This window comes from Notechis scutatus, chromosome 2 (genome assembly GCF_049901735.1).
Source record: "Notechis scutatus isolate UNSWTSFEM ecotype Mainland chromosome 2, rNotScu1.2, whole genome shotgun sequence".
In the NCBI taxonomy this organism is placed as follows: domain Eukaryota; kingdom Metazoa; phylum Chordata; class Lepidosauria; order Squamata; family Elapidae; genus Notechis; species Notechis scutatus.
In genome coordinates this window covers 232,495,150-232,510,579 of record NC_142010.1, presented here as the reverse complement: position 1 = coordinate 232,510,579, position 15,430 = coordinate 232,495,150, and the positions used below count along the sequence as shown (strand labels likewise).

At 34.9% G+C, this 15,430-nt stretch overlaps 1 protein-coding gene across 2 annotated transcripts in view; it reads left to right on the top strand.

The window, feature by feature from the left end:
• The window catches only part of MSH3 (mutS homolog 3), a 48,173-nt gene extending 37,519 nt beyond the window's left edge, over nucleotides 1-10,654 (top strand). For both annotated transcript variants that reach the window (XM_087958237.1, XM_087958238.1), the window contains 7 exons: nucleotides 388-495; nucleotides 651-765; nucleotides 1,688-1,845; nucleotides 4,074-4,260; nucleotides 5,079-5,208; nucleotides 5,751-5,925; nucleotides 9,662-10,654. In XM_087958237.1, coding sequence (XP_087814363.1) covers nucleotides 388-495; nucleotides 651-765; nucleotides 1,688-1,845; nucleotides 4,074-4,260; nucleotides 5,079-5,208; nucleotides 5,751-5,925; nucleotides 9,662-9,791 — 1,003 coding nt within the window. In that variant the 3' untranslated portion in view covers nucleotides 9,792-10,654. The remainder of the gene's footprint in view (nucleotides 1-387; nucleotides 496-650; nucleotides 766-1,687; nucleotides 1,846-4,073; nucleotides 4,261-5,078; nucleotides 5,209-5,750; nucleotides 5,926-9,661) is intronic.
• Nucleotides 10,655-15,430: the final 4,776 nt, after the last annotated feature.

Here is a 15,430-nt window from a genome sequence, read left to right as displayed (position 1 = left end):
ACTACCTGTATTGACAGTTTTACTATTATTTTCATAGTACTCCTTCATGATGGATCATTCATCTCTTCCTCCTGATCACATTGCTGTACCCAGGCAGCTTTTGACAGACAAAAAAATCCCTTTAAAAAGTGCTACGAATGTTCCCCTTTCAGAATTTCCCAACCTCTTTGTATCATCTCTCATCATAAACAATCAAACCTATCAAAATTTCTTTTTTTACTGTGTATGTGTAACTAGATTTACGCTTAGACTATGTATTGAAAACAGACAACGCATGTAAGAAACTTTGTACGGAGGTAGCATTGCTGACAGGTTAGACTAGAGTTTATTTGTATTAATATTTCGTTCATTCTTTTTCCTTCCCAATGTACTTCTCTCTCTATATAGTCATTTTAATGAGCATTATCATGCACTCTCTCAAGCTGTGGGTCATCTAGCAACGGTGGACTGTGTTTTTTCCTTGGCTGAGGCTGCCAAACAAGGAGATTATTGCAGGTAATTGTTTGTTTGTTTTTTAAAAAAAAAACAACAGTACTGGAATATTTAAGGAAACATTGTAAATTTACAAAAGTACTGATCAATTCTTGCATGCCATGTTTGAAAACTAGAGATTCTCCTCCATTCAGTCTATAAACATATTTGTTTTTCAGACCTGTCATAATAGATGAAAAATCAGAAATAATGATAAAAAATGGGAAACATCCTGTGATAGATGTGTTACTAGGAGAGCAACAGCAATATGTTCCGAATGATACATTCTTATCAGTAAGTAAACTTTTAAGAACTGAAATAATTAGAAGATCGTAACATTGATTTTAGTTTTTAGAAAACTGTTAAATAATACAGTGACTGCATCCAAACAGCAATTCCCATGAAAGGTTCAGAATATACCATTAAGTTGCCTAGGTTTTTAGATAATTACACTTAAGTTGTAGACTTAGAAAATGAATAAATAATATTCATATGAATAAATAATATTCAAATAAATAAAATTACATAGTCTCACATTTGTTTCTGTGTTGGCTCTTTATTTACTGCATGGTCTAAAATATATTCTAAACTTTGGGTCTTTCTAGAGAAGATTTTGAGGCATCTGAAATGGCAGAGATGAGGAAAACTCATTTAGACTAGTCATGGATTTTTATCACACAGAATATTGTAATATGTTTTTAATGCAAACATTTTGAATAACCACAAGGGTATTACAGATAAAGTGCTTCAAAACATCTTTTCATAGTCGTCCATCCATGTTTAGATTTGAATGATTAGATTTGAATGATTAGATTAGAAAATATGTATGTACATAAATTCAGGCAAAGAACAGCAATGCACACAAACAAATCCTTCGATGCTGCTGCTTCCTTTGTGGAGAAGTGCTTTTTTACATACAACACTCCAGATTTTTAATATAAAAATATTTTTTATTCCAGGATGACATTATTTTTTAAAACAGTTCTAACAATGCCATATAACTATTACATTTGCAATTACATTGTCATTTGAATTTTAAATATTTTTGCGAAGCAGTGGTAATAAGTGAATGAAATCTTACTGAGGCTCCCTAAATTAGAAATTTTTGGTGTAGTAATTTGGAATCTGTTTAGGTGGTCTGTATACGATCACCAAATGTCTGAAACTTTTGCATGAGGTTTGGTTTAAAATAATCTAATTATGTTTCATTTTCCAGGAAAATAGTCAAAGAGTAATGGTAATCACTGGACCTAACATGGGGGGAAAGAGCTCTTACATAAAACAAGTTGCATTAATTACTATCATGGCACAGATTGGTTCTTATGTACCAGCTGAAGAAGTAAGAATTGGTATTGTGGATGGTATATTCACCAGGTAAGATAACAAACACATTTTTGGGGTAGCTCTTATTTTTCAGTTTTAATGTTACATTTTTCCTTTTTTAGGATTATCACAAAACATTCACGTTAACATTTTAAGACTACAGCAGTAATCCCTTATCCTGTACCTCCACATGCCTATTGTGGGTACTTTTGTGAACAGGCTATCTAATTCTAATGTAGAAGCTAATTAAAGAATGCTGCTGCTTTATGAAGAAAATCAGCCCCAGTAGCACATCATGTAATGGAATTAAAAAAATTATAGCAGTAGCATAGCTCTATTATAACTTTAATAAAGAGAAAATGAATTTCAAAAAAAGGTTTGATATATTCAGATGCAGGTAGTTCTCAGTTAACAACCACTTATTCTGTGACCATTCAAAGCTACAATGGCATTGAATGAATGGTCCTTACAACTGATCTTCAAAGTTGTGGCTGTCTCAGCACCCACTCACCTCCGTGGTCATGTGATTGCAATCTTGGCACTTGGCAACCAGAAGCTAACAGAATAACCAGCTCATTCTAATGATGCAATGTTCTCTGGTCATGTGATTGCCATTTGTGACCTTTCCTACCAGGTTCTTCCACAAGCAGAGTCAGTAGGGAAGCTGGCAGGGAAGATTGTAAGACACTCCTATAAGTCATTTGAACTCCCATGCCTTTTTTTCCCCTGAAGAACTTGGCTATGGAATACAAAAACCTGTAAATCTCATACTCCATAGTCCCGTGTGCCCACAGGTTCCACCCATGGTGGCCCATCTATGCATCCTTCTTACCCTGTAGCAGCCATCCCGACCTCTTCTGTGCTGCAGAAGTCCACCTGCAAACTGGCTGGATTATAAGCCTTTAGGACTTGCAACTTCCTGCCAGCTTCCTTATTGACTTTGCTTATTGCAAGCCAGCAAGTAGTTGTGAGGAGGTCTTTGCTTAACAACCCATGATCCTTGCTTATTGATGACAAGGACTGCTGGGATTGCTGTCGTTAAGCAATGTGGTCATGTGATGTAACACTTTACAACTGCATTGCTTGGTGATAGAAATTCCAGTCCTAATTACCATCATTAAATGAGGGTTACCTGTACAACATATATACCTGTGTATTTATAATTTTAATTGGATTATTGACATACATCTTTTGAGTCTTAACATGCTTAAATGTATTTTGTTAGCTTTGAAATTCTTTAATTTCTAATTTCCAATTAGGTAAATTTGATATGTGTTAATGAGTCTCCTAATTAATATTTGAGAATAACTCCTTATATTGGATCAGTTCACTCAGTTTATAACATGCAGTGAAAAAGATGAAAAATTATTGGTAATAATTTTAGTGGGAGATTATATTAATGTTGACCAGCTCCATTGATCAATTACAATTGTGTCATGGTGCATGTCTCCTTTGAAATCTGGAAGGACCAACCTAGATAGACAGATGCATGCTTTAATTTATAAGTTAGTTATGCAATGTCTTAGTTATTGCATTATGATTTAATTGTATCTTTCATTTTGTTTATAGTGTTTTATTATTCCTCCCCTGCGGACTAGTTGTTTTTTAAGATGTGTGACCATAAAAATTTTCTAATTAAACAAAGAAATAGACAACAGTTAAAAATAGATATGGAAGACAAATCCTAGTAGAGGAAGTACACATTTTCGGGGTGGGTATAGTAAAGGAGTTTTAGAATAGTTGTATCTGTCTTGGGTTTTCTTCAAATTAATTATTTAAATGAAGTAAACAGAATTATTAAATAATGCCATTCTATTGTCTTTACCAGGGCTTAGAAGCTGAATTCTTATAATATTGGGATAATATTTTGATCTGCCAAATAAGCAGTACAGTCCTAACTCAAGCTTTATCTTTTATGTTTTTAGAAAGATGAATTATTTTTAAAGTGCTGAATACATTTTGAAAACTTTTAAAATAATAAAGCGATATAAAATTTGCTGAAATGGTAAATTTCACTTTTGCTTTATATAGTGGCATAGTAATTAGTTTTGAATAGCATGTTGCTGTTCTGACCTAGGCTTCCCCAACAGCACAAAGCTGAGTCCTCATCCCAATAAGCCCCTTTCATTTAATTTACAATGAATTTCCTCTCCAACAAAGTCCCAGCCAACAGTCATTTAAGATAGTTCCCAATTACAAACCTTTATCAGGCTTGGAGAGTGGCCAGGCCGATATCTTTCAGACTTCGCAGTACTTTGTCCATTTGTTTTTGGATGCAGAATGGGTGCCTCAGACAATGTATTTAGAGGTCGCAGTACATTTATGGAAGAATTGACAGATACAGCAGCAATTATTCAAAAAGCAACTTCACATTCACTAGTAATTTTGGATGAACTGGGAAGAGGAACTAGTACACATGATGGTATTGCAATTGCTTATGCTACTCTAGAACATTTCATTAAGAATGTAAGTACTGTATATTATTCAATTAAGTATAATTCTTAGCAAATTATCATCTTAAATAAAATGTGGGAGAAATAGATATTATATGTAGCAAGCCTTCAGCTTCTTATTGAAAGGAGGTATTTGAATTTTAAGTCAATTTAAGGTCAACATTTTTGATAGTTTGCATATGAGATCAGTACAAAACGTATTAATTAAAACAATAATACATATTTACAAATCAATCAAATCAGCATTTACCAACTTTGCCCATTATAGCCTTACTTTTACAATGTTCTCGAAAGTCTCTTAAGATTCTTACTTCGGCTGCTTTTTCACTAATAGTTGGAAAGTTTTTCAGATGTTGAGATGCTCAGAACAGGACCTTGTATATATGGGGTGCAATTTAATAATGATATCATTGAAATTATATTTACAGACATAAAATTGTAACTGTAGCTCACACTAACAATACCAGCTTAAAAAAATGTACCCACCTTGTATGAAAGTGAATGGCTGCCACAAATGGGTCATGCTTCTTTAGGACTTAGTTAATGTCAGAACTTCTGTTAGAAGTGTAGGGTACTTCTCATCACTGAAATTAGATGAAGGAATTTCTCCTCTGTATAACCCAGGATTAACCTGCAAAATGAAGGATCAATTTGCACCCCATTTTACAATGTATAAAAATTCTAAATATTGGTGTATATTAAGGAGCACTTTATGCTGTAGGACAAAACTAAAACATCAGATTTAGTTAAAGGAAAATGATAGTTAGGTTATCAGCTTGCTGATAGTTGATGACATACTTTCAAATCTTAAAAATATATTTTCCTCTCTAGGTTGGTTCATTGACACTATTTGTTACCCATTATCCTCCGCTGTGTGAGTTGGAAAGAACCTATCCGACCCATGTTGAGAACTACCATATGTCTTTTCTAGTGAATGAAGATTATAGTAAACCAGAAGATGGTATGATATCAAATTGATCAGACTGATATCTTCTTTTCAGTAATTCCTTAAAGCTGTTAGATTGTCTATCTCTTAATTTTAGTCATTTTAATAGGAGTTAGAACAATTTGATTAAAGCTAAACATATTCAGCAACAGAATTAGAATTACTGAAAACTAGGTGTCTATGATGGGCAACAAGGATCGCTGAAACTGACCATTCAGAAAAATCCCAGAATTGTGTTTCTTCTCGGAGTGATATTTTGGCTTAGTCTTTATTCCAGGAATGAATCCTCTGTTCTTAAGGGATCTGTAGTATTCCAGATATGTTTTGTCCTAACCCCCATAAAAACCCATAGAACACTTCCAGTTTAGAGGATTAAGTTCCATAAAACTGCCAGACCATGTCTAGAATAATTGAATCAACATGGTCCAGAGAAAAATTGAATGTTCTGGAATTCTATTTGCAGAACTTTGGGATTTTCATGTATCTGATTAAAAATAGCTTCAAAAACTTACTAAAAGAATTCATTGTAAAGTAATTAATATATTTTTTCTTTTTAGATTTTGAAGAACAAAATAATCTTGACTGTGTTACTTTCCTTTATCAAATAACTAAAGAAGTTGCTGCAAGAAGCTATGGCTTAAATGTTGCTAAACTGGCAGATGTGCCAAAAGAAATTCTTAAAAAGGCAGCATTTAAATCAAAGGAACTAGAAAGATCAGCTAATGTGAGAAGGTTAGAAAAAAGATTGGCTCACTTTGTTTTGTAATATGGCATTTATAAATGTCAAGGAGAAATGCAACTCAGAAGTGTGCATGTTTGTTTATGCATTTGTCTGTGAGAGGAGTTGTACATATTTGCTAAATAAAGGGAGCTAATTTTAGAAATAGATATTGTAATAGTATGTGTTCTATTAATATAATTTCGTTTGCTTTGGGCTTTTGTGAAATGTGATTTTTGGCTTGCATGTATGTGTTTATGTGGATACATGCAAATCCACATATGTACAGAACTGTACTGTATATCTTGTATAATTTATTAAGAATCTCTAGGATTGGTTTCAACTGAGGTTGGCAGCTCCCCATGTTAAAAGCTGTGTATCATGCAGATTTTTGCCTGTGTTTTCAATCTACTTCTTTGGAAAAATTCCCGAGAGGTTGCTTTCTTCTCAGATAAACATAGTATGCAATGATATGATGTATGGAAAGTTTTTTCTATTTAATTTTATTAACAGTATTTAATTTTATTAACAGTATACTATTCTATTTAAACACATTACCTAGGCACTAGAACTGGGTAATTAACAGATTGTGCTTATGTTATATAAACATAATAGGATAAAAATAGTCTTTGCATTATTCATAATACTGATTTTTTTGGGAGAAATCAACTTTTCCGCTAGAATAGTTTTCCAATGTATTTGCCATCACTTGGAAATAATTTATAATGTTGTGCTTTAATTCATATAACTCTTTTAATCTGCCATATTTTCCCAATCTTCAAGATGTATTTTATACATTAATGTAGAAAAGAGTAATAGTCTAGAAGTACATAGAGCTAAGATATTTCTATATTAGAGATAGATCTTTAATAGAAAAGAATGAATAGAAAATGTGCAGCTAAGTAGAAAAGGGATTGATGACAATATCCCCTTATTTTCAGATCACATGTCAATTGTTCCAAGGTAAACAATAGGTTTAGGATATGATCACCCTTGACTTGAGGCTGAAATAACCTGAAATAGTTCCATGGTGTTCACAAAGTTCTGAGCAACTCTAGACCCAACCTAAGAAGAGGAAATTAAAGTCCTCCAGCATTAAAAACTTTAAAAATTCCAGTCACGATTCCCTGGTACAACCCACATTCTCATCCCTTAGTAATGTAATATTAAAGAACTAATAATGCCAGTACTTTATTTTCTGTAATCACAGTATAGTTGTAACCTTTTACTTTTTAAAAAATTAATCCTAGTATTTTCTGTGAGAGAATTTGAGAGAGAGAAAAATGCACATAAAAAGCAAACATTTGAATGCTAAACTGCCTTTGCAAGCAGTTGTGATCTAATTTATGTTGATGTGCATAATCAATTGTCATGTGCAAAAGAAACATTAGAATATATAGTTACCTTTGATAATAATACTTTTCTCCAGAAAAAAATCATAATACCTTTTAATTGATTATTCCAGTAGAACTTTTTAAAATATTTTATTGCTTTTTAAAATAGTAACAGAAAAAGAAAAAACAAGAAACAAAACACAAAAATACATAATAAAAATACACATGCTTAAAAATAAGTGGAAAAAAATACAACAAAAATATAAAGTATAATAAGTCATTATGGTAAAGAGTTACAATTCTATATATAATTATCTAATACAAACCTTTTGCAAGTAGGTATGTGTGAAATAAAAATGAATATTCATTTCTAATATACTTACGTAACTATCATGCTTTTTAAGCTACTGTATTTTGTATAAATGAGTCTCATATTTCATTATAATTATCCATACAAAGTTTATGTCTATAAGCAATCCGCTTAGAAGTAGCAAGTGAAATCAAGTCTTCAATACATTTAATAAATGTGGCTATACATACATCTTTTAGTGTTACAAGTGCAAGGGCATTCAGAATCCATTTTTGTTGTCCAGTTGTCAAATTCCATGGCCAAGATATATAATTCAAAAGAGTATTATCCTTTGAAAAAGTCAACTTTTGTTACACAGTCACATTTATATAATTCATTATTTTCTCCTCAAACCTAATAAGTATAAGACATTGTAAGAAATGCTTTGTAAGGAACCATGTCCTTACATCTCCATCAAAAAGCTGTCCTAGGTAATCCTCTTCTATGCAAGTGTGATAAGAATCCAATAATTTTTAAAAATTAAGTTTTGTTGTCTAAGTCTTAGTTTAAGGTCTATTGACAGTCTTGCTATAGAAGTTAGGACATTCCTGTTGGTCTAGGTCAGTGCTGGCGAACCTATGGCACGCGTGCCACAGGTGACACACAGAGCCCTCTCTGTGGGCACGCGCATCGTCGCCCCAGCTCAGCTCCACCATGCATGCATGTGTGCCTTGGGTCTCTGACGCGCATGCGCAGGGGGCAGACGTGGGTCACGCATGCGAAGGGGTGCGCCTTGCATTTTGGGTGTGTGCGCGCACTTTGGGCACTCAGACCAGCATCACTGGTGTAGATGAACAAAAGATGAACAATAGATGTACAAAAAAATAATATGCAACAGCAGCAATAAAACAATATAATAAACAATATAAGACATGATGTAATACAGCGTAACTATGATATGGAGAAAACCCTCAATGACTGTGATGGCATGTGAGTCCATCACATTAGCAGTCCTGACGGTTCCCATTGCTATTATTAACTGAAGCCCGTTGATTGTTAAGTGAAGACGCATCCTGATTCAAGCCATTTCTGGTTTGGTCCCTCCCAGATCTGAGCCTCAGTAAGGTAAAGGATTGCCTCCTTTACCCCTTCCTGAACTTCTCCTGTCTCCCCCAATCTCTTCTCTTTTGGCTGGCTGCCTACCTGCTGCCATTCCTACCATGCTCTGCATTACTATTATACTAGCCACAGCTTCTTTCACGAGCTACCAAGACCTCAGTTTACACTACGGCTGGTAGGTCCGTTTTTTGCAACTAGGGCCACCTTTCACAAGACAAGGCTCTGGGTGGGATGTGAACACAGGACCTGGCAGCACCATTGTGAAAGAGCATAGCACAAAAGAAGGGCCTGGACAGTACATAGTGTTGCATGGTGTGACAGGACCCACTGGCACATAGGCAGGTGACCAAAAGGTGATCATAAATGGTGAGCTCGAGTGGGCCTGAATTTAGTTTATGTGACTGTAGGGCATTGCAATGGCTGAAACTTTGAGGACTGATCATAAGTTCCATCATTTAGTTAACTTTGAACAGTCACTGAATGTACTGATATTAAGCAAGAACTACCCATAAATAATAGTGATTAAAAAGAAAGAATATTATTTTGGCTTATAAAGGTCTGTAAAAAGAAGAGTTTTAAGGGACTATTTAAACTTTAGGAAACCTAAAGATACACAGTATTAAAGAGGGAGTTGATGCCAGAGAGTAGGAGCTAAATGGAAAAAAACACTAAAATATAAAGTGTCAATTTTTAACATGAATGAAAACCAATTGTTCTTAATTACACAATGAAGCTGAGCATATGCCCTTTTAATTTAACTTTAATTTTTAAGTTAATGTAGGACTATTTCAGTGAATTTTGTGCAGAGATTTGGGGAGTTTTATTTCTGTTTTCTCAACTCCCTTCTGATACAAAGTATGCTATGTTCATTTTGCATTATCAAGTAGGAAAGTATATTACTGTGTTTAGCATTTAATGTATATAAATATTTTATGCATATGAAATAAGAGTGGAGATACTTACATGTTGATGATTGATTAATACTTTTTAATATTGAACTTTTTTTAGAAAATGTTTGATGCATTTTGCAAAACTATGGAACACCGATGACATTGAAGAACTTCGAAGATGGAAATATGCGTCTGAAGTAGATAATGATTTCAGCCAATTTAAAAATTCCACAGAGCTCTCCAACTAAAAATGAAAATAGAATACAAGGTTTAATAATATCTCACAAGAAGAAATATATGTGAATAAAGTAAAATTTTAGATCATTTAGGGATATAGTAATAGATTTTAATAACAATGCCTAGTTCACATAATCACTTTTGGTTTTAATTTCTGTAAACTAACTTCAAGAATGAGTTATGCAGAATGGAGTACATAAACTAAAACGTTAGGAACTCCTCTACATCCAAAAATCTTAAAGAGCCTTTCATCTCATTCTATTTTCATAATGAAAATTACATAATTTTCACCTAGATTAGCATTTGTGGAGTGGAAAGAAATGAACAGGTAACCAAAAGGTGCTTCTGTGTTTTTTTTCCTCAGAATAACAGCATGATGGAGGAGTTTGTTTAACAAATACGTGGAATATAGAAGTCATTTTCCCTAGTGCTATTGTTTTTACTTTTAAACCAAGTATACTCATTTCACAGAGTTCTTGTCACGTTGTCAGACTCTTGTAGCTAGAAATCATTGCAAAATATATTTTATATAATATCATCTTGATGAAGTCATGGCCAATTATGAAAGCAAAAACAATCCACGTTGCATTATTTAATATCAGTGGATATTTTTGTACTAAACTTCAATTTTTTAATTTTTCAAATTGCTTCCAAAAATCTGGTGACTTTATATGCTGAAAATAAAAATATTGTTACATTTTTCTATATTATGTGTCAACACATCATATTTCCCCCCACCGCAGAACTATATATATCTGAAAAGTTAGTATACATCTGAAAAACTTTTCCCTATCCTGGTGGATGATTATGATTGTTTATGGAAACATGAAAATTATGTAACTATAAATTATATTAAAATAAATTTCTATTTATACCTGGCTGTGAAAGATGTGTTCATTTCTAAAACAACTAAAATAGCAGAAGAATAAATTAATTCTTTGGGTTTCTCAAATGCAAAATAATTTCTTTTTATAGAACAGTACAGAATGAAGTTTTCATATTTTATACTATTCTTTTTTGAAAAAATGAATCGATCTTTGTCCTTCCTGCAGAATAATCTTTAGATTAGAGTTAGCAATCTTCAATCAATTGCAGTTACAGTTCATCAAGAAAATGGTGGAATGTGTGGTAAACATGGATGGATTGATAGATGATAGGTAGGTAGGTAGGTAGGTAGGTAGATAGATAGATAGATAGATTGATAGATAGATAGATAGATAGATAGATAGATGATAGATAGATAATAGATAGATAGATAGAAAGAAAAAGAAAGAACAAAAGAAAAAGAAATACATATGAACTGGAATGGTTTGTGTGGTTTCAAATGATATTCTATATAGCCTTCTAAGATAAAAACAAACTAAAAAGCTCTTAATACCCAAAATCTTTCTATTAATGAATATAAATTTACAAGCTCGAACAAAACAGTTAATTTGAACATGTCATGGTCAGAACAGATAACATGAGATGTCAAGTATCTCAGATTGTTAAACACAGTGACAGTAGATAAATAGTGACTAATATTTATTTAAAAACTCTTGAAGTGATACTAAATTTTGTGCTGACTGAAGGAACCTCCAGAAAACCTTTTTCCAGTTCCTTATTATAAGGGAGTTCAAACTGGCTGGCTGGCTGGCTGTATGTAGCTGAACCTGTCATGCCATGCTAGTGTCTTGTTTGGGAAATGGAAGCTGCTGCAAACTGGGAGGTTGCCAAAAAGGAAAAAAATATTGTCCCAGATGGCTACCGCACTTTACACACTTCCTCTATTGATTATATCTCGGGAAGTTGTTGCCATGCAACTGCAAATATATGCAAATGATTGTCCAATTTTTAAAGTAGTGCTTACAAGTGCTGATAAGAATGAAGGGATCTAGATTTTAAGAGACACTTGTTTATGGGGTCTTGAGGACTTTTGTTAATCACAAAATTACAAACTCTTCTATTTTATTTATACATACATTCATGCATTTAAAATTATTAATGTTTCCTGAATCACATAATGGTTTGCAACAGAGAATACAAAAAATAAATAAATCCCAAACTAATGAAATTAAAAAAGGTTTTCTACTACCAATGCCCAAACGTTCTGAAGAAAAATGGAAGTACTCAGTGCCTTCTTAAAGGAAATATATACATTTTGTATCAACCAGGCAGTGTTTCTTGCAGTAATAAATTAGCTTCTACAGTTTCGGTACAGGCAAGGCCTCAAGGCCACACGTAGGCTGAAAGCGTGTACCAGGAACATCAATCAACAACACGTCACCATGGGCTAATAACTGGACTGCAAACGCTAATTGGCTACTTTGTACCCTCTAAACTGACCTTATGCACTGTAATTGGATGTAACTATGTGTCCACTAATATTTCTGCTCATGTAACATAATGATTGGATAGAATTCACCGCTTATGACGTATCACTATGTGTTTTTAATAAAAGAGCTTCCCGAACTTGTGATCGGGGCAACTCACTCAAGATAGAACCTGCGTTGGTGTCTTTCTTGATGCATTCGACCACCCAGTGAGAAGCCTTCCTAATGCGGAGCAAAGCTGCATTTCTGAGTGCTGGCAGCCATTGTGAAAGCATATTGATGGGTTCTCAGCCACACACACCGTTTTGAAGACCCATTTTAAAATAAAAGCAAGCTAACCCTTGCCAGAAAGATGATCCTGCAAGTTCCTGGAGGATGTAGGTTGAACCTTGTAAGACTAAAAGTAATCACCAGCACTTTGGATTCAATATAGAAGCAATCCGGTACTGGAGAGCTGCTGTGGTATCAGTAACATTGCTAAATTTGCCCTCCCTTATTTAGCACATAGGCTGTTGCATTTCCAGCCAGTTGAAGCTTCCATCCTCAAAGACAGTTTCATGTACAGTATATTGCAATAGTTTACTTTTCTGACACTAGCTGGCAATACTTGGTCTTCCATTATAAATTGCAGAGAATCAGTGTGACTGCAGTGAAAGTATGATCAATAAATAATATCTCAAAGCTTTATCAGTTTGATGCAATAACCGCTTTGAACATTCTCTTTCCTAGCTTCAAACTCTTAAATCTTTTCTTTTGCTTCACCATCACTGAATTGTATGTACAGTAGAACCACTGGTCACAACCATAATTCGTTTCATAACTTTGGCGATTTCTTTGTCTTCTAATGCTTCATCTTCAGGAATTTCTGAGTCAGGGTTGTGTTTGATCACCACCCAAGTATGTGTTTGTAACCAGATTCAAAAACTTTTTGGCCCAGCTATCTGTCTGCCTGGTGAGTCTTTCTTTGCCGGTGCGAGCAGCTTCTGCCTCTTTGCCGGCCCAAATAGAGGCAGCTGTCACTGCCTCTGCCAGTATGAGTAGCCTCCAGCTACCACCGCTTTGCCGGCCTGAGCAGCCTTCATCCACCATCTCTTTGCTGGCCTGAACCAAGGTGACAACTGCCACCTCTTTGCTAGTGCAAGCGGCCTCCAGTCACCACTTCTTTGCCGGCTGGAAGTGAGCTGGCAGTGCCTGCAGCCTCGGTTCAGGCTCAAACTGCCACCTGCTTGCACCGGAAAAGAATGGCAGCTGGAGGCCCCTTGTGCTGTAAAAGAGCGGCGGCTGAAAACTGCTCTTACCGAAAAAGAGCGGTGGCTGGAGGCCCCTCACACTGGAAAAGAATGGCGGCTGGAGTCCGCTCTCACTGAAAAAGCAGTGGCTGGAGGCCAGTGTCTTGGGGTGGAATCATGCCCAGCTGCGTCAACAAAGCGGAAGTAGCCGCCTGCCGTTTCCTGCTACAAAAATATTTTTAAAAATCCTGTCGGACAGTGAGATCCAGTAAGAGATGAGTCAGAGAATCACTCTTGCTGTTGCTGCACAAAGGTAAGTCTAAGGGTCCGGTTATTGCCACTGCCGCTTCGGCCTGCCTGCGCCGCCGCACCTTGCCGTGAGTGACATTGAGTTGGCCATGCCCACTCAGACACATAACCCCCCTCAGCCACACCCACCCCATCATTAGGAAGAACCAGTTGCTAAATTAGTTGGATCTTACCACTGTATATATGTCTTATCACAAATAAGTGAAAAAAGATAATGCTTGTTCATTAGAAAGGCCAAGTATTCTACAACATGATTTATTTATTTGTTTGTTTGTTAAACATGTACAAGATAGCAGGTATAAGTATGAACATAAACATGAACAAAGGAAGTAAATACTGATAGATGGGGACAGTAGGCATGCTGGTGCGCTTATGGACACCCCCTTGTCAGTGTCGTTTTGACAGAATGTGATTGTAGGATTTCAATTTTTATTAGATTTTGAACAGGAGCTCAAGATAACATGTAATTGTCCCTCCTAGTTTTCCCTACAACAACCCTACAAGACTGGTTGGCCTGGAATACAAAATCATCCAAGCTTTTGTAGCTAAGAATCCTTAGAAGAAAATAGAACTTGAAACTCCTGGTCTTTCTTTAATACAGTATATTAACTACTATGCCACCCTGACTCTCCCATTCTTACTTGGCATTTGAATAAGAAATATGTATACATTCAATCTATCTATTCTAATTAAAATTGAGCATGTTTATGTCTGTGGTTTATTATGTGTAGGAAGGCCTCCCTCCCTGAATAAAATATTCCACAGAATAAGAAAAAAGGCAGAATGGACTATTTCTCCTAAAGGAGAAGAGGAGAAAAATCTTAACAAAGACAAGAAAGCAGTCCCAGACGTTCTTCCACTAAAACAGCCTGCAGGGCAAGCAAAGCTTAAGGAAAGAAACTAAGTTTCATCCATAAAACAATGTCTACATTATAACCCTAGACCTGGCTAAAGCAATCTCCAAATAGATGACGGAATAGACTAGTAGATGAAACGGACAAGATTAGGCTGACAGGATTAGAGCAAGGAAACGAACACCTAGGATTGTGTATTTCCCCTTTACCTCTACGGTTGGTCACGACCTTGCAGACCATAATAGAAATCTTGCAACACAATTAAACAATAAAGGACACAAAAACCCAGTCATCCCAATTACAAACCCCCCAAATTTAAAAACTCATCTACTGACCAGACCAATTTGCTAGCTGCCCCAAGAAACGCTTGCTGTTGTCACTGTTGCTACTGGGCCAATAAACTCCTTTCCAATTGATTCCAACTTATTATCCTGCCTCCAACGTATTATCTTTTGCCTGCGTTTGTCTCCCATCTTGGAATAAGACACATACTAGATTTAACTTCCAACATATGTAAATAGGTTCCATTTTGTGTTTTGAATTAAGTTTTGAAACAACAATAATACAAAGTTTAATTGTTCCTAACTGTAAAAGTCTAAATTGTATAATCAATTTCTTCTGTGTATCTATGTAGGCAGTATTTTGATCAGTCATTACCATTAATTGCTTTTCAAGTTTTGCTGTATTATTTTAAAATTAGAATAGAAAGTAAAATCCTCCTGGGTAGGCATTAAAAACTAAACATTGCATAAGATGTTCCTGCTTGGTTTAAATATTAAATTAATTTTGCATAGAATAAAAGAACTGCAAGTCTCAAGAATTCACTTGGTTTATTCCTTTAGTTGGGATAAGCTCCATTTATATATTATTATGAGCTGAGATTATTATCTTTTGCTCCTGCTTTGTCCAGTTTTGATAACAGCTTATTTTTTTCTTAAATAGTTGC